The sequence below is a fragment of the Haplochromis burtoni genome, unplaced genomic scaffold (assembly GCF_018398535.1).
Source record: "Haplochromis burtoni strain Fernald_Lab_line unplaced genomic scaffold, NCSU_Asbu1 Contig_1012, whole genome shotgun sequence".
Classification (NCBI taxonomy): Eukaryota; Metazoa; Chordata; class Actinopteri; order Cichliformes; family Cichlidae; genus Haplochromis; species Haplochromis burtoni.
The window spans coordinates 31,614-54,564 of NW_024583373.1; the positions used below are offsets into that span (position 1 = coordinate 31,614).

Consider the following 22,951-nt stretch of genomic DNA (forward strand, 5'->3'; position numbering starts at 1 on the left):
TCACTGGTAAAAATAAATAATTGAAATGGGTATATATTTGTTTTTTGTTAAATTGCCTAATAATTATGCACAGTAATAGTCACCTGCACACACAGATATCCCCCTAAAATAGCTAAAAGTAAAAACAAACTAAAAATACTTACAAAAACATTCAGCTTTGATATTAATGAGTTTTTTGGGTTCATTGAGAACATGGTTGTTGTTCAATAATAACATTATTCCTCAAAAATACAACTTGCCTAATAATTCTGCACTCCCTGTATAGCATATGCAATAATACTTCATATTTTAAAAGGTTTGTTTGGGTTGGTCACTCATGTTTAGATTCTGTGATTGGGTTACCAGTGGACAGCCTTACTTATTTTGCTTTGGCCAGTTTTGCTTATCTTGTTTTTTTTTTTGTTTTGTTTTGTTTTTGTTTTTTTTGCTTTGGCCCTACCTTCATGTGTTTTAACTACCAGCTGGCCTGCTGGTCAGGTTCTTATTGTCCTTGACCCTTGTCCTGGATTGCTGTTGACTGATTTCGAGATTTACTCACCGTTGGAGTGCTACTCCAACCAGGACTTAGAGGAGATAGAAAAGTGCTAAAGCTCTCTGAGACTGCAGAACAAGGAGCTGCAGTCCAAGCTTCCTTGTATTTCTTCATTATGTGTAAACAAAAATACATTAAATAAATAAAAAAATGCTCAAATCTATGCAGAAACATTTATTTCTTCATTTGAGAAAACGTGCGCTTCCTTACGCAGCACAGGCAAACACTTGTACCCTGACAGTCTCCTTTATAAATACAATCATTATTTCTACTTGTTAAAAATCTAAAGTATAAGCAGCAGTGATCTCTCAGCCTGTATAGTTTGTACACAGGGCCAAAGGAAACTCATTTTATTGGTTATTTTATTTTAAGCCACACCCACATATTTATAGCCGTGCTCACGTTCAAATCTCACACCCTTTCTGTCTCTCCCACCGCATCACTGAGTCATCATACATTGCTCGTGCTGAGTCACTTCTTATCGGCAGAGAAACCCAAAAAAATGCGAAACGCTATCTGTAAGAAAGTTACCGTACCCACCTGCGCTGATTCATCCAAACAGTTGCCACAGCCAGGAGATTCCCTAAAACAGTGAGTAGAGTTTGGTTTCATCACGTGTCACCTTAAATACCTTACAGGTGTGTGGGCACGTCAAGCACGAGACAACACTTACTGTGTGAAATATTTATATTCTTTTTTTTTTTTTTTAATTTTTTGCTAAATATGTTAAATTAGGTCATTCTGATTGGTTCCTTTTTTTTTTTTTTTTTCTTTTTTGTTTCTTTCCTAGATGGATGATATTTTGTGTTCTCCTTGTTGTGCAGGAATATGTTCGAGGACTGTGCGACCCAGAACTGCAGAAAGAAGAGCGGTACCCGGTGGATATGCACTGTATCTTTGCTGGCGCCAGGGGCCTTTTTTTGGACAGGCTCATACGGGACACGAGCGCTGAAGTTCTGGTGCAAGAGCCGGGCTGCCTGCGGCTGTTGGGTCGGGCTGAGCCCGTGGTGATGGCTCAAAGCCGAGTTCAGCAGTTTGTAGCACTGTTCCAAGTACGAGTCTTGTTATCAGACATAGTTTCATTCTGATTCTGTTGTAGTTACGTGACTCCAGGGGGGTCATTTATATTGTGGAAAGCTGATGAATAGTTGGAAATAAAATGTGAAGATTTAACAGTCATTTGAAATTATTTAAGAAGGAGTAGTCTACAGCATGTCATACCACACGCTCAAGTGTTTTTGTGTTTTGTCCAGGAGAAGCGAAGTCTACCATGTGACACAGAACCAACAGTAAAACGAGCATTCAAGTCCTTCGTGGAGGAAAGGGATGACAAGTACACTATGGAGCTCTTGCTGCTTCCCAGTGCGCTGAAGGAGGAGTTGCTGGGACTTGTTCACACCCCTACAAACACAAACACCTCTTCTCTGGTTAGTGTGAACATTTTCTGGCAGCACGTAGAGCATGACCACTGTGACCAAAGAGTTTTTGATGACAACTGCAAATTTCAAAGAGAATAAGCTGCTGTGGGTAGTTGCGATTGTAGCCTTGTGCTATAAGATTTAATACTAAGATTTTAAAAAGTTTTTCTGATGCATGACTGGTATTATTTTGTGTTTAACCACACCTCGACCCAAAAATATACCTCTGCATTCATTGATTTGGTGTAAGCAGCTTAAGTTTACAAACTGGTCTGAAAGTCAAGGTGGGAAGGTATGGTCAATAAGAAGAAAGTTAACTTTAAGGTCATGTATAATAAAAGGCGTTTTTATAATGTTATTATATTTTTATAAACTGTGTAGAATTAGCTGTTAATATCTGCTGACATTCTTCTATGTACCAGCAACAAGATGCTTCCCAGCTTTACAAGTCAGTAAGAATTTCCCCCCGTTTTTACTTAGAAAACTGGTAAGCTATAGGCATTGAGCTAAAAATCAGTCTCACCCCCTCACTGCTCACTTCCATTGTGAGTGTGAAGGGGAGATTTACTAACACAGATGCTAAACATACTGCCAGCCCTGGCTTTGGGTGGGTGGGTTATTCAAAGTGTTTTTGAGGGATAGGATCATTGTGAATCATGCATAGTAGTCCCCCATTAACCATGTCTCTTTGATATGTTTAGAGAGCATAACTGGTGCTCTTAAACTTTCGTGATGATGCTGCAGAATTACAAATTTGGATCTGCCACCAAAATGTTGAATTAGTTATTATTTTATATGAAGCTTGTTTTAGTTTTAAAAAATATGACTTCAGTGTGAATTATTTATTTATCAACAAGTTAAGAGCTTCATTGTACTTTTAGGTATTTAGAAATCATGTTTTACCAACGTATGAAGTAAGAGAGAAGTTGAAGAACAAGTTGAATGTTTTTGAAAGTCACACACTAAGTACAATCGAAGACGTCATTTCTGGCATCGGGAAGAAGAACCACGTGAAGCACACTGGAAAGTACAACAGGAACGTTGGCTATGGCAAGCATTCCAGTTTGAGAGGAACTTTTATTGTAGTTTCCTAACTGAGGCAACAACCACTGTGTTTCCTTCCCCAGACTCAGCTCAACCAGATGCTCCATCCAAGCATGTCGGAGGTTGACCAGGACCGCTCACAGAGCAGCACCCCTGTGACGGAGCTCTCCAACCGCATCCTGGACACTAGTTTTGAGGAGCGAGGGACCACGCCATCATCTCTTGGCGGAGGCAGTAAACCAGCAGGTGGAATCGGTTTAGGTCCCGAGGCAGTCCTGCATAACAGCAATCGGCCCACGCACAAGCGGCGTTCATCAGGCAGTGAGACGCGGGATACAAAGAGACAGTACTCTCTGGAGCGGAGGGAAGAGTCGCCGGAGAGAGCAAGAGAAAGGGAGCGACAGAGGGACAGAGAGGGCCGGGGGGGCGGTAGCAGCTGTAGATCCAAAACCCCCTCTGCTTCGTCGTCCCTCTCCTCCTCAGCGAAGGCAAATACCGTATCTGGGCCCATCATGCTAGACTCTGCTGAGGGTGTCTCGGATGAGGGAGAGGCAGTCAGCCCAGAAACCAACCTCCGCTGCTTGGTCAATTTTTTCAGGTAAAGTTCACACTAGTCAAATGTTTCCAAATGAATTCCTTGGATTTATATTAGAACTGTTTGGAATTATGGTGGTCATCTTTGGGGTCTAAAGACGACCACCATAATTTGAAACGTGGTCAGTTTTTCTTTGTTTTACATTACAGTAAGTCGAATATTACCTGGAATGAAGGATATTGTGATGGTTTTGTTTTATTGATTAAATTAACACACTCGTTGGAAGAATTATTGCTTATGAATATAATAATTAGTTGAAATCTTAATGAAGAATAGATTTTGTATTTGAACAGAGCTCACATATGCTTATGTACATATAAGAGACCTGCTGGTTGTTGTCCTGGTTGATGAAACATTAGGTCATGACCGTACGCATACAGTACAAAAATACATGTGGATGTTCAAATTAAAGTAATACAAAGGTTCAGTGATCCAGTTGAATCAAATCGAGTGGCTAACTGTTGAGTTTCACTGTGCAGTGTTCCTTAGTCATTTGTGGTGAGATCATAATCGACAATGACAATAAATAAATACTTGACTACTTGACTTGATAACAGAACGAGTCAACCTCACGTACCCTTTTCAGACACGCCCCCCTTTTCATTGATCTCTTAATGACTCCTGTCTGAATGTGCAATCCAGTCAGCTTTCCCTTAAAGCCGTGATGACTAGGTGGGACATAACATTTATACGTTACGTTCAACTCCATAATGTTTGAATGAAGAGAGGCAGACAGCATGTCTCGGACGAGGTCACGTTTAATGAGCCAATTTGGAAAGTTGTAGCTGAAAAGTTGATTCTGTTCACCTGGACGTTTTCAGTGGGAGAAACGTTTTGTCATCATCAGGTGACTTCTTCAGTCTCAGCTGACTGCAGGTTCCAATCTTATAAACAGTACATTTGCGCAATGACTGAAACCAGCCCACTGAAGGGACAAAGGGCTGGGAGGTCAGTTCCTTGATCATTAATATGCAAATTCTCATAACCATTGATCAACAACCACTGATCAAAGCTCATTCTGGGTGACTGAGCATGCATCAAGATGTATTACATGGCACTGGATTAGATTCAGGTGGGTAAGTTATCTTACCTCAGTAGACTCAGTAGGGTAGGGTAGAGGTCGGGGGTTCAAATACACCAAACAGCTACCCTGAGGCACCCCTGAGCAAGGTACCATCCCTACACACTGTTCCCTCGGCACTGGATTGGCTGCCCAGTGCTTCACTGAGTGAATGGGTTAAATACAGGGAGTAATTTCCGTACAGTAGATTAATAAAGTATACAAAACAAAAAAAAAAAACTACTGCTGAGCGGTTCGTCAGTATGAGCTGTGACAAGCATCGACGGAAAGGTGAGCCGTGTCTAAATGACACAATGAACCCAGTAATGTTACTTGATTTGTTTGAGTTTCTCTTGAACTGGAATTGAATGGCTCTCTTTACAGCCATTAAAGACAAGCGGATGCATTATAGCCACCAGTAATGTAACATGCTACAAAATCACATTTTCCCCAGAACCATGGGTTACCAGCAGGAAGTGGTGGAACGTGTTGTCAAGGCAACAGGACAGACGGAAGATACCTTCCTCGTCCTTGAGAAAATTGTGGAGGAAACTAAGCGTTGTGAAGAGAGCTTGAAAGGAGGGGAAAAAGAAAGAAGACTAAACTCTGTGCGTACCTCAGATGCTCGCTCTTCATCGTCATCCGTCTCTACAGCCTCCTGCTTCAGAGAGGAGCTCGAGCTGAGCAGGCTGTCGGCGGACCCAGGGAGATCTAAAGAGAACATCAAGCCCAACCAGTATGGAAGCAGCAGTAATGGGCTTGGGCACAGGAGGCAGTGCAGCGGCAGCGAAACAAGCACTCAGCAGGTACTTGACAACTTACAATAACTCACTTCAGCTTTACTTCTTTGTCTCACAGAGACAGACATAGAGCCAAAGGTCTAGCTGTAGCGTGCGATCCTGTCTTCACATGTACATCTTCTATATTATTCTCTCTGCTTCTTATTATCTTTCATCTTGTTCTCTGATACCTTCACCTGAGATAACCTCTGATAGCTTATCAGATACGATGCCTTTTTTAACCCGTGGCGAGGCATTGTACACGTGCTAAACTTTGATTCGAACCTCATTTCAGGCGATCACTATTAAGAGGAGCTCGAGCGCTCAAGGAGGAGCAGGAAACTATGAGGTTATTACCATTGATGACGATGAAGACATCATCCCCACTGATACCAAAGCGGCAGACAGAATGTCTCGGATGATCACGGTGGCGCACCTCAACGCACAGTCGGGTTCCAGAACCGACTATTTGGCACGAGGAGGCGGAGGCATCCCGCAGAGGGACTACTTGTCCCGAGGTGGGACTCAGACTTTGGGGGGATCGGTGAAGGTCGAGACCGTAACGGCACTGCGCAGCACGCCTCAGTGGCTGACTGCCACCACTGCATCCCTGGCTTCAACCACCAGTGTAGGTATTGCCCCAGTGTTCAGTCAAAAATAGTGTGTGTGAAGTTTTCTGTGTAACAGGTGGCACTTTGAGGTAGCATTTTGTGCAGTGTCTGTTGTCTTTTCACACACACGACAAAGCTGGGAATGAGCAGTTATTTTAAACGCAGCACGCGCCCGGACAGCTGCGTCTGGTGGATTTATAACATCAGTGACATCACGGTCTCTTTGTCTCGTCCTCGTCAGTCAGCTCAGCCCATCGCCCGACCCTCAGCCTCTTCTTATCAGACAATCAGCCACACGGGGTTCCACGGGGCAGCAGCACGGACGCCTCCCACAAATGACCCGCCGGCCCCACCAGTAACTGGCTTGGCTCGTTTCCATCAGTCGCTGAGGACTCCCTACAAACTGAACCTGCCAAACGAGCCAGGACGCCCAGACCTCAGACACATCATCATAGATGGCAGCAACGTGGCTATGGCGTGAGTGTAAAAAGAAATTTATACTGAAAAGTCTGGCCTTTTCATACCAAGTAAGATATTCACGTTCAGTAAAAACTTTATATAAGAAAACTACTGTTATAGTTTCAGATCCCTCTCATCTGTCGGAGAGTTATTATAAAAGGCACAAAGCTCTTCAGCTAACATCGTTTAAATATAGGTTGTATAAAATGTCTTTTTTTTCCAAGGTTAGTTAACAAATTGGATGTTTTTTATGTGTTGATGCGTACACCTGAGCTCCAAGCGGGCTATTTAAAAAAACCACCGTGTCCGTTTTTCACAGGACGCCTCACCATCCTGTGACAAACACGTTTCAGCAGTTTGTAGCTTGTTGTCTTTAGCAGCAGTTCAGCTCAGTCAGGTTTGTGCTCATTTTTTCATGCACCGCTCTCTTAAGGTCCCACAAACAGCCGTTTTCTGGTTCGGCTTTGCTGCTGTGCTTGAGATCAGTGTCCTGTTGCGTGACATTTCAGCAAAGCGTTGGCTGTTGCACAGATGGCTTCACTCTATATACTTTGGTATATAGAGGAGTTCATGGTCAAGTGCAATAAGGTTTCCAGGTGCTGTGGCAGCAAAGCAAACCTGATTATCAGCCCTCCACCGCTTTTCTTAGCTGTTGCTGTGAGGTGTTTGTGCTAATTTGCAGCTTTTGGTTTTCTCCAAACGTGGTGCTGTGCATCATCTCCACTTTAGTCTCATGTGTCCAATGGACTTTGTTCCTGATATCTTGGTAATCATGTTGGTTCAGCTTAGATGATGCAGAATATGAGCTTGAATATGAAAAAAAGACAAATATACATATTTGTATGTGTATATTTGCATATTTGTATGCCAGGATTATCCACAAGGTACCATCAAGTACAAAGCTGTGCATGACTCGGGGAATCAGAAGATTTACCAGATGCTTCTTGTTGTAGCTGCAGCATTTTCAGGGCTGTCTGTCTGAATCCCCATCTGCTCCTCTGACCATTATAAATAAGAGATGAGAGCAGAGTGTTAGTCATTTCTTTCAGAGCGAGCATTTCTTAATCATGGCTGTAAGGACAGGATGTTGTAAGTCGCTTGATGACAAATATAATATGTGTTTTGATTGGTGTCACTTCCCGCGCCTGTTTTACTCGTACCACATTTTTCCTTTTTACTAACGAAGCTATCCACCTTCCCATCATCATCATCATCATCAGTTAAGGTCACACCATCTCTGTCACACAATACCATCTGTTGAAGCGCGTAGGTCGCAGCTACAACTGTTGTGTAGGTGCACCAAAACCTTGCCCACGCAGTCACATACTGTTATTAGTCATCATATTTGCGAGTGATTTCACGTGTGTGTGTGTGTGTGTGTGTGATTGACGGAGCGAAAGCACGTGTAACGGCACAATATTGATGATGTGTGGGGGTGAAACCGTGGGGGTGTTTTTGAGAAGAAAGGCCCTTTCTAGTAAAAAATCTGTATGTTTCTTTCTGATTATTGGATAGGACATTCTTTATGTGTGTAACACAAATTATTGTCTTTCCTCTGTGCTCGCACTCTTCCACCCAGATGACCCTCTCCTGCCCTCTCATTTTTGCAGCTACTTCCTTTGATGTTCTTACTTCATCGTCCCTCCTTACCAGAAGTATGTCTAACGGAAACACACAAGTCAGCACTGTGACTCAGTTTTGATCATTATTGTACCTACACAACGCAAAGTGAGCCAAAATCAATGCAGTCGCTTTCCTGTACAGACACAGGAAGAGATTTTCTTGTATATTTATTGAAATAATAACACCTGCCTTAAATGTCTGCAGTAATTTGAGTTTCAGGGATGAAGGCAATGATCCTGAAGGAGGTTATTGGGTTATGTAAAGTTTTGAAATGTGTTCCCTTGTCAGGTTTGCTCGGTGATTTTTAGATTGCATAAGCTCTTCCTGCTGTGTTCTCATTCATCACTTTCTCTATCAGCGGCGAGTGGAACTCCCCCTGACTTTGCACTTTAGGCTCTGACCACAAGCTGAAGTTTATCTTGTTGTGCAGTGTCCGTGTGCGCTCTCTGCCTCGACTCTACAAGACGTCTGAGTCGATGGGTTTATCAGCTTTGAGCGTCCGCCCGAGTATGACGAGCCATGTTGTGAAATACGGGGCACTTTCTCACAGCGTTATTACAAGAATGATATTACTGAGATATTAATAAGAATATTATAATGGCACCATTACATTAAGAATTCAGGTAGACATCAAATTTCATAGTGAAAAGTTTCCATTTCACAGTTCTCGTGTTTTAAGGAACTCGCTCTGTGAAGTCTCTACAGTCAAAGATGAATTATCACGTCGATGTTAAAAACAGTTCTGCTTGGTTTTTGGCAGAGTGTATACAGACGGATGTCGTTGCCACTTTCTACCTTTAGCTTGTTGCATCATTATTTTTGGTCAGACTTGTGTCACTTTTCCATGTGTGAAGCACTTTAAGGAACTGCTAAGGTTTTAAACGCTGTATGAAGAGTGTGGAGCAGCTGACCAGGATGTGAGCTGGTCATCTCTGCTTTAACTGCAGCACATGTAAGACTAGATTTCTGAACACCATAGTAACTCCATATACAGGGAAGTAGGCAGGGCAGACAAAACCGGAATTCACATGATGGGGAAAAAAAAGAATGAACAGAAGCTTCATTCATAAAGCAGCATTTAGTTATTTCCTCAAGAACATCAGCTTTCCAAAACAGAAATCTGCAGTTCCAGTCTAGTTTTCCCTGTTTCGTAGTTTATTAGCTGCCGTTTTAGTTGTACATTCAGTTCTTAGTGAAGAAAAGGGGAACTTGTGCCGGTCTGTTTTTGTATATCAAACAGGGGTCACAGAAGCCTTATACACTACTACTGTAAGATTTTAACATTTCCTCTGAAAGTAACCATGTGCACAAGATTTCCCCCAAACATAAAAATCCATTGAAGGGCTGTCAGCGTTGGCGTGTGTGCCGTTTCTCCTGAGGTGGTGATTGTTGAGGTGTACGAATGACGCAGGATTAGATTTCACTCAGAAACCTGAGACCACTGAACAAAGTGCCAATAAGGCCAAATATTTAAAAATACCTCCGTGGCTGATAAGATTTTTGTGTCTGTGGATTTCAGCGAGAGAAGCCAACTTCCTGCTGCTGTCAGGGAGTTTCTCATGTCTGCTGCCGTGCGCTGCTTTTGTTGTTCTGTGGTTTTCTGCGTCCTAGCGACCGATGTTGTATTACAGCTATCTGACGTGCGCATATGGAGGTCGTGCACGTCATCGACAACAATCTGGGTCAGCTGACGTTGCGCCCTGTATCGTGTATTTGTTTGGTTTATTAACGAACTCCCGGGTTTTGCCCACACATCACCTGAAATGTGTTTACATGTGTTCAGTGTTTGTGCTTATTGCCTTATTTTTTTTTGGGGGGGGGGTTCTGAAGTGTTTCCAAGGTTTCCGTTCCTTTAGTTGACTCTAGATCCTAGTCCTGTGCACATGTTCACTCTTATTTCTCTCTGTGCTTTCAATCCATTTTTTGAATGCTCGTGGAGGGAACAAGGAGCATCTGTAGTTTAATTTGTGGCACTTCCTCACAAGTGGACAGCCTTATCCCTGAGCCTTATTACTGTCCATTACTTCTGTTTTTATGGGTTTTTAGGAGTTGTCTTCTCCAGTTAACTGTGTCCTCCTTCTTCTCGTCCTAACTTCTGCAGTCATGGCCTTCATCGGTTCTTCTCCTGCCGTGGTATAGCACTAGCAGTGGAGACATTTTGGAAGAGAGGACACAGGGAAATCACAGTCTTTGTCCCCCAGTGGCGTCAAAAGAGGGATCGACTAACAACAGGTACGACAGGTCTATACAGGCCAGTCTTCACATGTGTATTAAAATATTTTAACGGAGTGTCTGTTTGTCTTTCCTTTGGTCCTTTGTTGTCTTGGAGACACAGCCACAAAAAAGCATCAGCAGGCTTGTGATTGTTCCCGTGGGTATTCGATTTATTTACAGTTCATTCACTTGTGATAAATCAATTATTCAAACGGGTTGCTTTAGTATCAATCGCCTCCGCCCTTTGCTCACTCCTCATGCCACTGCCATTCTCGTCCATACTCTTGTTATCTCTCGAATTGATTACTGTAACTCACTATTATTTGGCCTTACACAAAAATCCATTAACAAGCTGCAACGTGTCCTGAATTCTGGTGCCCGTATTATTACTAGGACTTCCTCTACCCACCACATCTCCCCAATCCTGAAGCAGCTTCACTGGCTCCCGGTTAAATTTCGCATCCATTTTAAAATAATCCTTTATACATTTAAGGCTATTCATTCTCTCTCTCCACCATACCTCTCCGATTTAGTACAGATGAACTTCCCATCCCGGTGCCTCAGATCTTCATCTTCTCTTTCTCTCTCTGTTACTTCCTGTCTGATTACAATGGGGGGGCGGGGCTTTTAGTTGCTCTGCCCCTCGACTCTGAAATTCCTTACCCCCTGACCTCAGAAATATTAGTTCATTCCCTCTTTTTAAGTCCACCCTCAAAACTCATCTGTTTAAAATTGCTTATGTTTAAACCTCTGTATGCTCTTAACTTTCATCTGTTATTCTTATTATTGTGTATATTTCCAGTTTTTGTGTTTTTATCTGTTGTACAGTGTCCTTGGGTGCTTTGAAAGGCGCTATTTTTAAATAAAATGTATTATTATTAGTAGTAGTAGAAACACAAACATTTTTTTCTGCTGAAACTCTGTACTTAACACAGCTGAAGGTCATATCAGCAGCAGTACTTCTGGAGCAGCTGTTTGGGTTTTTGTCTTGCGGGTCATTGTGTACGGGAACCAAACAAACCTGTTTAGTACACGTGTGTGTGTTCACTTTGTCGTCATTGTTTTTACTGACACAGCCGGCGGTGTTTTCTTACAGAGCAACATTTTCTAAACCAGCTAGAAGACCTGAGGCTGCTCTCTTTCACCCCCTCCAGGGAAGTCTGTGGCCAGAGGATATCTTCACACGATGACAGGTACACCCTGAAAACACTTCATATCTAAGGGCACAGAGACTGATGGACAAAGACCGAATAACTGAATCGCTCAGTTGTTGAAGGTTCCCTTGTGTGTGTTCGCTCCCAGACTCACCCTGCTGACTTTCATCTGTACTGTATCTTTCTAATAGATGACTAGAAGATACATATGCAGATATATGATGATTCTATGATGATGTTTTGAAGCCCAGATCATTCATCATAAAACTGACCAGCACCTTCTCCACATACAATATTTTTGAACACGAGGAAAATCCTGAGTGTCCTTTTTTTTTTCTCCCCGTCAGATTCATGCTCCACCTAGCAGAAAAAACAGACGGGATCATTGTAACCAATGACAACCTGAGGGATTTCGTCGACACCTCGGACACCTGGCGTAGGATCATTAGAGAGAGGTGATTGTTGTGTATACAGCTCAGTGAGTCATTCACTTACGTGCTGCATTACCTTACGTGCTGCATTACCTAACACTGGAACACCTAGCACTGGAAAGTCCACACAGGAGCAATGTTAAGATTGAAGTTCTATTTAAAACCATTTTATTTACATTTACTATCAATCAGCGAGTCCTTTATAGGAAAAGGAACCTGAGAATTCATGTGTGTGCAGGAAACTAAACGGGTACAGCATTTTTAAGTGTGTCACCAATCAAAAGATCCAGTTTTGGTGACTAATAGTGAATAATGCATTTTATTACTCCTTAATGAGAATTTCATATTGCTACATCAGTTAAAGCAACATATTCAATTTGGCTAAGAGATGTCTTTAAATGATTTTTGAACACCCACATCGTGTCCTTCACATGTTTTTTGACACGCAGGAGAACCGTTGAAAAAGTATTGAGGAAAATAAATCCGTTGATATCAACCATTCATACTCTGCTGCAGGGAGTGTTGTAAACCACTCAGACTTACTTATATGGTGATGAATACAGAAATTACTCTCAGCGCATCTAGTATGCCGATATATTTACAGTTAGGCTACAATAAAATAAATGCAAACTGAATAAATATATTGAAACTTTATATACATCGCTGATGACAAAGAGTGTTTGTATTGAAAGTAGCTGTGTAACATTTTCCATGGCTTCTATCATACGGTGCTCCACCAGAGCCCATATGAAGGGCTAAATGTATGAGACTGTGGAATTGTGTCGCCCCCTGTTGGTCAGTGTCTCGGATAAAGACCCCCTTTGCACAGGAAACCACTGTGCAAGTTGGTCTGACGCCATCTGGTGCTGCTGTCATGGGTTAATTCCTGGTTGTGACTGCTTTACACAGAGAGCGGCGTTCCCCCGTACACAAACTGTTTATTTAAGGCTGCTTTGTTCAGGCTGACTAGTTCAGTAAAATTAGCTTAGCTTATAATTCCATGACAACAATCTCGCATACTGTAAAGTTTTTATTTTTTATCTCAAACTGGTTTAATAAACATGGTACTGGAGGGAGAGACTCATCACTGACTCTAACCAAATTTCTCATTTCCACATACCTGTAAACATACTGTGACTCAGTGTGGCATATTTCTTCATCAACAAAGCTCTTAACATTTTTAAATAATTTTCACAGACTAATTCTTTTTAAAACTTTTTTTTTTTATTGGGAGAAAAACAGACATTTGTACCCAAATCAGTACTTTCATGGAAAATGCTGTTAATTTGTCAGCAACAATATTAAGTCATTTCTAGGAAGGTTTGAGCAAAGAACCTGAAAGCGTGTCTTCTGTTGTATTGTTCTGCATCGCCTGGATCTCCTGGTGCGTTGATGATCTTAACTCCAGAGTACTTTCCAGCTTTTGTAGTGATGTTAAAATTTCAAGAATAAAATGTAGTTATTCGAAATCAGCAATTGAACATGTAATATGTCAACAGTAAGAATGTAAAAGCTGCAGAAAAAACAACACAGTGTGGGTTCAGAAAGTGCCCACTAGAGTTTAAGAACAGTTGCTTGGACATTACAGTTTGTGAATTTGTCCACTTTGACCAGCAGATTGCTTCAGTTTACTTTTGTGGAGGACCACTTCATGATCCCCGATGACCCTCTGGGAAAGAACGGACCTCACCTTGACATCTTCCTCCGTAAAGACAGCTGGTGTGTGATGAAATACTGAGGCCTTGTCGGGTCAGTGTTGGTTATTCTGCTGTGCACTGCTCCTTCTTACACCCTCTCTTTCTCTTCCTGTCAGGAGAGCTCCGGGCACGCCTCCGCCTCTCAGACCCCCGGACCTCCGGCCTCCCTCACAGCAGCAGCCAGTTTACGTGCAAGCTGTTCACTCTGCCCCGCGGACCCCCACCTCCCTGACGGCCCACACCACTGCGCACTGGCCCCACTCTGGGCCCCCAGAATGGCACCCACCTCGCCGTTCTCCCTCACCCTCTCCCTCACCTCCACCCCAGCGGTCGCCGGGGGAGACGTCAGAGCTGAAGAGAAAACTGTACGACATCTTCCCCGACCAGAAGCAGCGGATCGACCGCATCCTCAGCGACAACCCGTACATGAGAGACCTGAACGCCCTTTCTGGGTTGCTGCTCGGATAAAGAACTATCTCAGTTAAGACGATCAGCAGATATACACGCAGTGCATACACACGCAAGGATATATATAAAAATAATTTATTTTACCATCTCTTCCAGCTTGGAGGACTTTTTCTTTAATTGTTTTTATTTTTCATCGAGACTGATCATCAAACTAGCTGCTACTGTTGAAACCCATCGTTTGGGACGATCTACTTTTTCTCTCCATCACTTACAGGTCGATAAAGATCGACAGCACCAGTGTCTGCGTCACCAAAATATTAAAAGTTACCACATTCGTCAAACAAGAAAAGTCTCTAGGTAATCATTTCTTTGTTTCTCGACAACAGTCCAGAGATTCCATGAATGTGGGACCAGCACTGGGCGCGCTCTTTTTGGACCGTGGCACCAGCTCAGCGCACGACCGGTTTCCTCTCCTGAACTTTGCTGACTTCTTAATACAGACTCTCAGCTTGTTCTCCAGCTTTATGTTGAGACACGTGTGACGCTGGCAGGTTTTTGCATGTTTTGAAACTTTCAGCAAAGCATTTTTGTTCTTTTTCCACTGTCAAGCAGTACCAGGCTACAAAACCCAACATCGGTTTGTGCAGTTCGGAGTCGTTCAATATTAACATGGGAAGTTTAAAAGAACACTTTGTTTTCATTTGCAGTGCATCTGTTGGAATTGCGTTTTAATTGAGACAGCAAGAATTTCAGGAAGCATGATGAGATCAGTCGGATGAAAGTATAAACAGTGAATAGAAATCCCCAAAAGCAGTAGCTGGTCAAAAGTTAAGCAGGAAATTACATCAAAGCTTCTGTTTTGGCAGCTGAGCACATCAAAGAAACACCCTTATGCGTGCTCGTGGCCAACATTTAGAGGCTGTTGTTCACAAGCCGTTTCTCCGAGTTACAATACGTGTGCATATTCAAGCTGAATTTAAACAACTACCAAAAAACGTTTCTAGTTAATTTAACCAGCCCCTCCCAACTCTACCTTCTCAAACCCAGTTTTAGATGCTTTCCCCCTTCAAAGGTAGACCATTATAAACTGTTTTATGTAATCTCATTGGTGAGTTTTCTTTTTCATATGATATTTGCAGAAAGTCCCTTCTCTCATAGTTCTGTGTTCTTTCTCAAAGCTGCACTTTATAAATGATCTCTGAAGAAAACCTGAATTTGCTGCTCTGATGATCTCTTCAAAGTGACGTTACTTCCCAAACTGACCCGCTCTGGGTTAAGTTTCTGTCTGCAGCAGACACGTGTCAGTTGTCTGACCTTGAATGGAAACAAACACTAAAACAGTTTAAACTTACCCTTTGAAAATTAATTTGCATTTAAAATGACGGATCATAAGTTTGCTCACAAAAAAAACAGTGTTAAGAAGTTTAAGTTACAGATGTACCGCAATGAAGGCTGCAGCGGTTTCACCCTTACACACCCGGAACATACAAACACTTCATCTTGTGAGAAAAGAATCTCTGCACAAAAACTTCACAAGGTGTCAAAAATAACTTTTGTTTGTACTTGCCATGTTGTTATCGTAAGGATTACTGAAGGATTTCTTTTCTCTTGTATTATAATTCTTTTGTGTATATTGATTTCATTTTTGTAAATATGCACATTTTTGGCTACAGTGCACATATGGTTCTATGTATGTGGAAGAAGAATAAAATGCAGCATTCTCCATAGAAAAATGGGCAAACTCTGTTTTTCATCACGGGTTAAATTAAAGATGAACTCTTATGTCTGCTTACTTTAAATGTCTTAAATATTGTAATAGAAGGCTCATCGCCTCAAACACACTAGGAATGTGAGAAGTTTTTGAGAGATCTTTCAGGGTGATAACAGAGCGAAACCTAAACCCAGGTTGAAAATATTGTTTCAGTTGCTTTTAATGTATTTCAATTATGATATTTACGTACTAAGATAAAATTAAAAACGATTCTTTTTCTATAGCAACCACCCTGAGGAGGCACTGATTCTATTGCTTTTAAGACTGGGACAAATACCATATTTTTGTTACCTATCTATTCAGCCAATCATATGGCAACAATTCAGTGCATTTAGGTATAGTCAGGATGGCCTGCTGAAGTTCCAACTGAGCATCAGAATGGGGAAGAACTGTGATTTTAAGCTGCTTTGTGGCATGGTTGTTGGTGCTAGACCGCCTGACCTTAATATTTTTCCTGTCTCACTGAGAATCGTCCGAAAGAAGAGAAAATATCCAGTCAGCAGGACAACGTCACACAGGGGGCCACTCTTGTCAGCTAAGAACAGGAAACTGATGAGAGGGAACAGGCCAATTCTGACTTGTATCAGCGGTTCAGGCTGGTGGTGTAATTCTTCTTCTTTTGGCTGCTCACTCTAGGAGTCGTCACGTCACAACCCTATTCCTTGTATCATTTTCTGGCTCAGATGTAGTGGGTCGTCTGCCAATTGGAAAATCAGTGATGCGCTCCCCAGCTTCTCCAGTCTGTCAAGATACTGAGTTGCCCTTAAGTGTGAGCTTGTGCTTCTGGGCATGCTCCTGATGAGATGCAGGCTGGTGTTCCCTCCCAGACCTGCAGACCATCCTATTCCTACAGTCTTCTGTGCTACTTGACAGCATCCATTGTACCAACAGCTTGTACTCCTGCAGCTGCACAGAACTATTCCTGTTTCTTACTGACCTACCTGTCTGACCTCAAAGGCTGCCCTACACCCACAAATCCACTTAACAATGAGAAACTAAGGAGGAGGCCACCAGATGCATTAAGGGCAGTATCACAGGGCTGTACTAGAACTTTTTTTTTTTTTTTTTTAAATTCCACCACTCAGATGTTTAAATATCTGAGTGGCAACAGATTTTTTTTTTCTCCATTAAATGGCATTGTGTTTGAAGATCTTGCATTGAATTATAAATCACATCAGCGCATATGTTAAACATGTCTGGCACAAAGCTCAGTGTTTGCTGTAAGCTTTGCATTTCCCTACTTTTCTGGCTAACATCTGTCACAGCTGGTTTACTCCCAGGGGAACAGTGATGCCTGCCTGGGGTGCAGACGTGGCTTGGAGGGCTTTCACGCCAATTCTCTCTCTCTCTCTCTGTTTCACAATTCAGCATCGTGGGGGCGGTAGCTAAACAATGTGCTGCCAAGGCTCTTACCTGTATTTCTTCCTGCTTTATGAGACAGTTATGAGACACCTGTAATGACAACATAGACCTGAAACGGACATTGTATTTTATGTTGTTCATGTAAAACTGTTCCCTGTAGATCTGAAAAGTTTTTAAATGAACTGACTGTCGGGAAGATCAGCTTTTACTATTACAACGAATTTTATTCCATTTCACGATGGCCACAATCTTTAAAAAAAAAAAAAAAAAAAAAAAAGTACTTCACCTACCCCCATCATGTTTTAGTGTTTGATCTTCTAATCATAATTCCAATTTTGTTTTAAATGTTTTGTCTTTTAAACTTGGCTCATTGCTTCATGCTGATATTGAAATATTTTTACCTGAACACCCTTCACAAATCTTAAGCTCAACAACAACCTGGAAAACTGGGAAAGAAAACAAAAGCTTCCAAAATGCTGAAATGAAGGTTTACAACAGGAAGACCAATCTAATTAAAAAAATAAATAAATAAATTAAAAGTCAAACAGGAGGAGCATCCACTGAACTGGATATGTTAGATGTAGAGTTCCTTACATTAATTTCTTTGCTTGTCAAAAACTGAGGTACTGTCAGTTTTACAGTCATCGTGTTGAATCCAAAAGCCTCAGAGAAAATAATGAAAAAAAAAAAAATGAAGAAAAAGCACAGATTATGAAAAAGATAGATTTATTTAATGACAAATTAAAACAGAAGTGGAGGACTTCAGGGAGAGCAGCAACATTACTGAGACTCCACATGAGGAGAAATGGAGAGATGATTGGCTTGAACTCCCTCAATCCTTGAACAAAAAAAACAAAACAAAAAGGGCTCGAGGGGGAAGACTTACCACACAAATGAGAGGACAGCGGGACAAATAAATGAAGAGAAAATAAAATAAAGCAACCCAACTCTGGAAGAAAAGAAACCTTCAATAGAATGACAACTTGTTTGTTTTTTTTTCCTTTAAACTACAAACACTGAAGTTTAGCCACAACTTTTACAATTGCCTTTTAATGTTTGTTTTTAAAATTCAATACAAAAACCGATAATTGTCATAATCTCCATGTAATAATAACAATAGCAACATTGTAACGGTAGAAACTGTCCCTCATTCCTTGTTGGGTGATCAGTCAATCGGTGAGGCAGACACGGGCAGACAGAGAAACGAGGCCGAGCACAAACGAAAGAGACGTGAGAAAATGAGCAGGTTTTCAGCAAAGACAGTGCACACGCGCGCACACAAAAAAAAAAAAAAACCACTAATATAGTTCCAAAGAAATAGACTTGAGAAATAATTCTTCCAACTGAAATGCAGTGTTTAGGTTTTTTCCTCCTTGTTCTAAAAAACAAAAAGGACCCCTTTGTTCCTAGGTCAATTTATTACACCTGCACACAGAGCCTGTAATGCAAAGAGCAATGTGCGTTTGGCATGTCAGAAAGCCGTTGATGTGTCCACTTTGAAAATAAAACTCCAGGGCTGACGTAGCTGAGGGCCTTCTTACATCCAACCAGTATGACAGCAAAGTTTAATAATTGATGATGACAGTCAACAATTTAATAACAAGCATCCGATGCGCAATCTTTAGCTTTGGGGGGAGGAACCGGTGTGGAGCAGAAGAAAGCAAAACTAGCTCGCGCAGCTGTAGTAATCCCGGGACCCTTTACACAGATCCAAGCTTCTTTTCCTGGACGTTACTTGGGGATTGGGGTGCTACAGCCATTCATGTCTGTGAGTGATGATCCCCAGTCACAGGCGAAGATACATTTTAGATAAAGATTTTTAGGGACTCGGGGTTCCAGTTTGACATAGTCAATAGCAGCCACAGCCATAGCCCTGCGAGGGTGGGGAGCGTGGGAACCGTTCCAGTCCGAGTGAGGGAAAGTGTGGGGGGACTTGAGGGGTACTGAGGTGGATTACAAACAGGAAGTGCTAGCTGTCTTGCAAGCACTCCAGCACTGACCAGGAGTCCGTTTTGAACTATAGCTTGATCCTTCAAGTCAGGGACTGGAGCCCCTTCCACGTTCCACTCGGGAAGAGCCGTAGTGTCTGAAATGTGTGCGTCTGAAATGTGTGTGTGTGTGTGTGTGTGTGTGTGTGTGTGTGTGTGTGTGTGTGTGTGGAGAGAGAGAGAGTGCGATGAGAATGAGTTGTGAGAAATCACTCTAAGACAGGGGACACGTGGCCAGGAAGGGAGTTTGACAGTTTGTCCGCGTTTACGACGAACAGAGGGCGAGGCCCCGCGTGGGTCTCACGTAATGTGTTTCCAAGTCTATAGCCGTCACTACACAGTTATGCTATTTTGTTTCATTTCCTCCACTCATCCATCCAAACATTCAGCCATCCATTTCCCCCCTCCAGGCCTCCATGGCTGCCTAATTAGACAGTCCAAATCCATGTCTGAAGGAGTGAGGCAGAGAGGGGTGGGGCACTGTGAGGTCTAATAAAAAAAAGAAAACAAAGAAAAAAAAATGCCCCCTAACAATATGTAACTTGTTTTTTTTAAATCCTCTTCTCTTCAAAGTTTTTAGCACATGGAGATGGTGACGTTGATTCCCAGGTTGCCGTTCTCAGCAAACAGTTGTGCGATGGATGTGTCAAACACCAGGCAGTCGCTGTTCATGATAGCTGTGGCGATGCCCTCGTGGATGGAGCGTGGCGTGGCCTCCCAGGTCAGACGACGCCGGTGCCCGTTGAGCTCCAGTCGGTAGGCGAAGTTCTCGGCCTGCTTGCGAGTCCCAATGAGCTGCACGATGGCAAAGAACTGCTGGTGTCCGTCGTACTTCTCCTGCTTCTCCAGCACAAGCATGAAGTGGAAGCCGAAGCATGACTGCATCATTACCCAGTCCACCGCACCAGGCAGGTTGATATCTGTGGCCAGGAACACGATGTCCTCCCCCTGGACGGAGACACAAACAGGGTTAATCATCTTTAGTCGTCAGCCTGAAGTTAACACCCAACGCTGCTCACATAAAGATCTTTTACATCATCATGATCTCAAAATAAATACATGTTATAAAACAAGCTGCAAAAGGAACAAGTTGTTTGTTGTTCTCATGTTAAACGCAATTTTCTGGAATAATCTGGCCAGTATTTGACAGGGAGTATGCTCATGATACCAACCACACCGTTATGAGACCTCGACCACTGGAAAGTTCAAAGGTGTGCCAGACCGCGACTTTCGGACTCGGGAGACTGAGAAACACATTAAAGTTGACATAATGACTTATGCACTTGTCTTTTTGAAAGGGGTTGTGATTTGCACTTGTCATCCGGCTATCTTGTTGCAGGCTGACTTTTAGCATAACAGTAAAGAACAAGCAGAGACAAGTCTCCATGCAACCCCCACCTCTTGCACAATGGATACGTCGACTCATTGTTAACATCAAACCATCTAAAATTCTCAAGACCAAGTAAGATATGAGCCACTGAGTAATCATTAGTGTTGTCTTGCAGTCCAATCTTACGGCTTTAAAAACAAATTTCTAAGACAATTACGCCAAAAGTCATCCCACAAATTAAAAGGCTAAACCACTTCAAAAAAAAAAAAAAAAAAAGAAAAAAAAAAGTACTGTAGTACTGCTGGCTGCAGTAGCATGCCAACTTTAATACGTCAGTGTTGCCAGATAAGATAACCACCATCATGGATGTTCTCGTTGTAGGGGCAAAGATTCTCCATGGTTTCAGAACAGATCATACAACTATATGTACAAGCCGCTCAGGCTTTGCATGACATCAGTGAGAGATGATTTCCTTATGTGGTGATCTCAGGCAGCTTCAGCTGTGAGCACAAAAGCTCACCTGTTGCCAGAGAAGCTCCGCCCACCTAGCGGTGGTGTAAACTACTGGAGTGTTCCTTCAATTTAAAAGTAATCATGATATTAAAATGAACAAATTCTGCAGGCTATAACAACTCATTTGTAAATTAACACACATTTACACAGTATGTTGTTTCCTTTGCTGTCCAGCAGAGGGCACACTCAAAATTCCCCATCAGCTTAGTGGGATGGAGTATGAAATGTTTTCCATGTTTCCACTTCATTAGAACAAACTCTACGCTGTTTATTCAGACTTTTATTTCTAGTTTATTTCTAAGAGTTTATTTCTAAGTCACAAACTTAATTGCAAACCCTGTACGATCCGTGTTTAAATAGCATCAATTCAGAGTCTTCAAAGTGTCTCATCCTCACTTAGTAAAAATGGCACACACTTTTAGGAGCATGTTTTGTGGAAGAAACTGAGGAGCTGAGTAACTTCTAACCTGCAGTGTGGTGATGGACTTGTGCTGGTGCATCAGGTGAGGCATGACTGCATCCAATGATCCCTGCCACTTGCAAGAGGCGCCGGGGCAGGGGCAGGAATATGGCCGAAACTCGCAAAGCTCTTCGTGCTCGGTCTTGTCGGTATGAGGCAAGGTGACTTCGCAGCCTGATGAGGCATACTTGCAGGGGAAAAGGACAGAGTTGGCCACCTTCTCCATGGCCAGGTTCCTGATGGAACCCAGGGGACCTCGGCAGGTGGGGCAACAAGTGAGCTTAGGCCGGCAGTTGGAGCACACCTGGGGATTATTAAAAAAAATTTTTTTATTTTTCTTTTTGTGTGTTGTGTTTGTTTGTTTGTGTGTGTGTGTGTGTGTGTGTGTGTGTGTGTATATATATATATATATATATATGACAAGTTTACTAAAATGTTAATCTTCACACTTATGCTTCCGCAAGAAATTTTCCTAGCAACAACAACAAACAGTTCAGGTTCAGTTACAGGCTGGACTGTACACACCAGGTGTCCGGACTGGCACTGGAGGATTGGGGGGAGGACATAGTCGAAGCAGACAGGACACTCAAACAGGCTCGCCAGGTCACTGTTGGAGGCTGTGGTGCCTGAAAGGGTGGGCACACGCTGAGAAGGAGGGCACTTAGATGTTCCTGTGGGCAGCGCGGTGGCAGTCTGGCGACTCATTTCTGACAAGAGAGGAGGATGGTTATGATAAAGCCATAAGCAGATCATATTTTACCATACCATTACCAAGCCTTAGTTAAAAGATAAGTATGACTAATTGTCTAGCCCTCCCTTTGTTGGCAGCTCTTACTCTACATCGGAGTCAAAACAGGTCACTGAGAAGGTGGAAGAAACAGACAAGACAACGGACATGAAGGACAAACATCACTGTGTTGATGCTGGTTGAAGAGCATGCAATTTCTTTAAAAACATGTAAATGAAAATATACCAAAATTATAGGGGTGCAACGATACTCGTATCGATATTGAACCGTTCGATACAGTGCTTTCGGTTCGGTACGCACATGTACCAAACAATACAAAATTTTAAATTTTATCAACTTTCCTTCTGATGATGCTATCTGTGTTGAGCGCTCAGTGGATCTGCGCTCGACCGTGCAGCCTAGGCGGAGTAGTCGAACGCAGATTCACTGAGCGCAGGGCAAGCTAGCGAGACAGAAGCTAAGCTCGTTGCAACATGGCAAATTGAACCTCCCCCACCCTCATTCAGATCTGGCGTTTGGAACTATTTTGGTTGTCATGTGACGTATAACCCTGAAGGTAAGCGCGTCATGGACTAAATCAATCAATCTTTATTTATAAAGCACTTTTCATACAAAAAAATGTAGCACAAAGTTAAAAGCAGCCCACCCCACCCTCCAACTCACTCCCCACACTCTCATTAACATAAATGATGTGAATACACACATATCTCCCCCCACACACACACACACACACACACACACACACACACACACA

The 22,951-nt window shown here is 42.5% G+C and overlaps 2 protein-coding genes across 6 annotated transcripts in view; one reads left to right on the forward strand and one right to left on the reverse strand.

The window, feature by feature from the left end:
• The window catches only part of n4bp1 (nedd4 binding protein 1), a 26,418-nt gene extending 9,549 nt beyond the window's left edge, over positions 1 to 16,869 (forward strand). Inside the window, exons 2-13 of one of the 2 annotated variants that reach the window (XM_005951560.3) lie at positions 1,357 to 1,584; positions 1,786 to 1,959; positions 3,078 to 3,592; positions 5,104 to 5,455; positions 5,724 to 6,056; positions 6,281 to 6,516; positions 10,223 to 10,353; positions 11,432 to 11,528; positions 11,837 to 11,944; positions 13,538 to 13,639; positions 13,734 to 14,097; positions 14,182 to 16,868. In XM_005951560.3, the coding sequence (XP_005951622.1) occupies positions 1,357 to 1,584; positions 1,786 to 1,959; positions 3,078 to 3,592; positions 5,104 to 5,455; positions 5,724 to 6,056; positions 6,281 to 6,516; positions 10,223 to 10,353; positions 11,432 to 11,528; positions 11,837 to 11,944; positions 13,538 to 13,639; positions 13,734 to 14,085 (2,628 nt within the window). In that variant the 3' untranslated portion in view covers positions 14,086 to 14,097; positions 14,182 to 16,868. Of the gene's footprint in view, positions 1 to 1,356; positions 1,585 to 1,785; positions 1,960 to 3,077; positions 3,593 to 5,103; positions 5,456 to 5,723; positions 6,057 to 6,280; positions 6,517 to 10,222; positions 10,354 to 11,431; positions 11,529 to 11,836; positions 11,945 to 13,537; positions 13,640 to 13,733 lie in introns of both variants that reach the window. The other variant, XM_042216320.1, reaches the window with a different exon arrangement.
• A 998-nt stretch (positions 16,870 to 17,867) lies between these two features.
• The window catches only part of siah1 (siah E3 ubiquitin protein ligase 1), a 29,574-nt gene continuing 24,490 nt past the window's right edge, over positions 17,868 to 22,951 (reverse strand). For 3 of the 4 annotated variants that reach the window (XM_042216323.1, XM_042216322.1, XM_005951561.3), the window contains 3 exons: positions 21,975 to 22,156; positions 21,457 to 21,753; positions 17,868 to 20,094 (listed from right to left, as the gene is read on the reverse strand). In XM_042216323.1, the coding sequence (XP_042072257.1) occupies positions 19,723 to 20,094; positions 21,457 to 21,753; positions 21,975 to 22,154 (849 nt within the window). In that variant the 5' untranslated portion in view covers positions 22,155 to 22,156 and the 3' untranslated portion in view covers positions 17,868 to 19,722. Of the gene's footprint in view, positions 20,095 to 21,456; positions 21,754 to 21,974; positions 22,484 to 22,951 lie in introns of those variants that run through there. The other variant, XM_042216321.1, reaches the window with a different exon arrangement.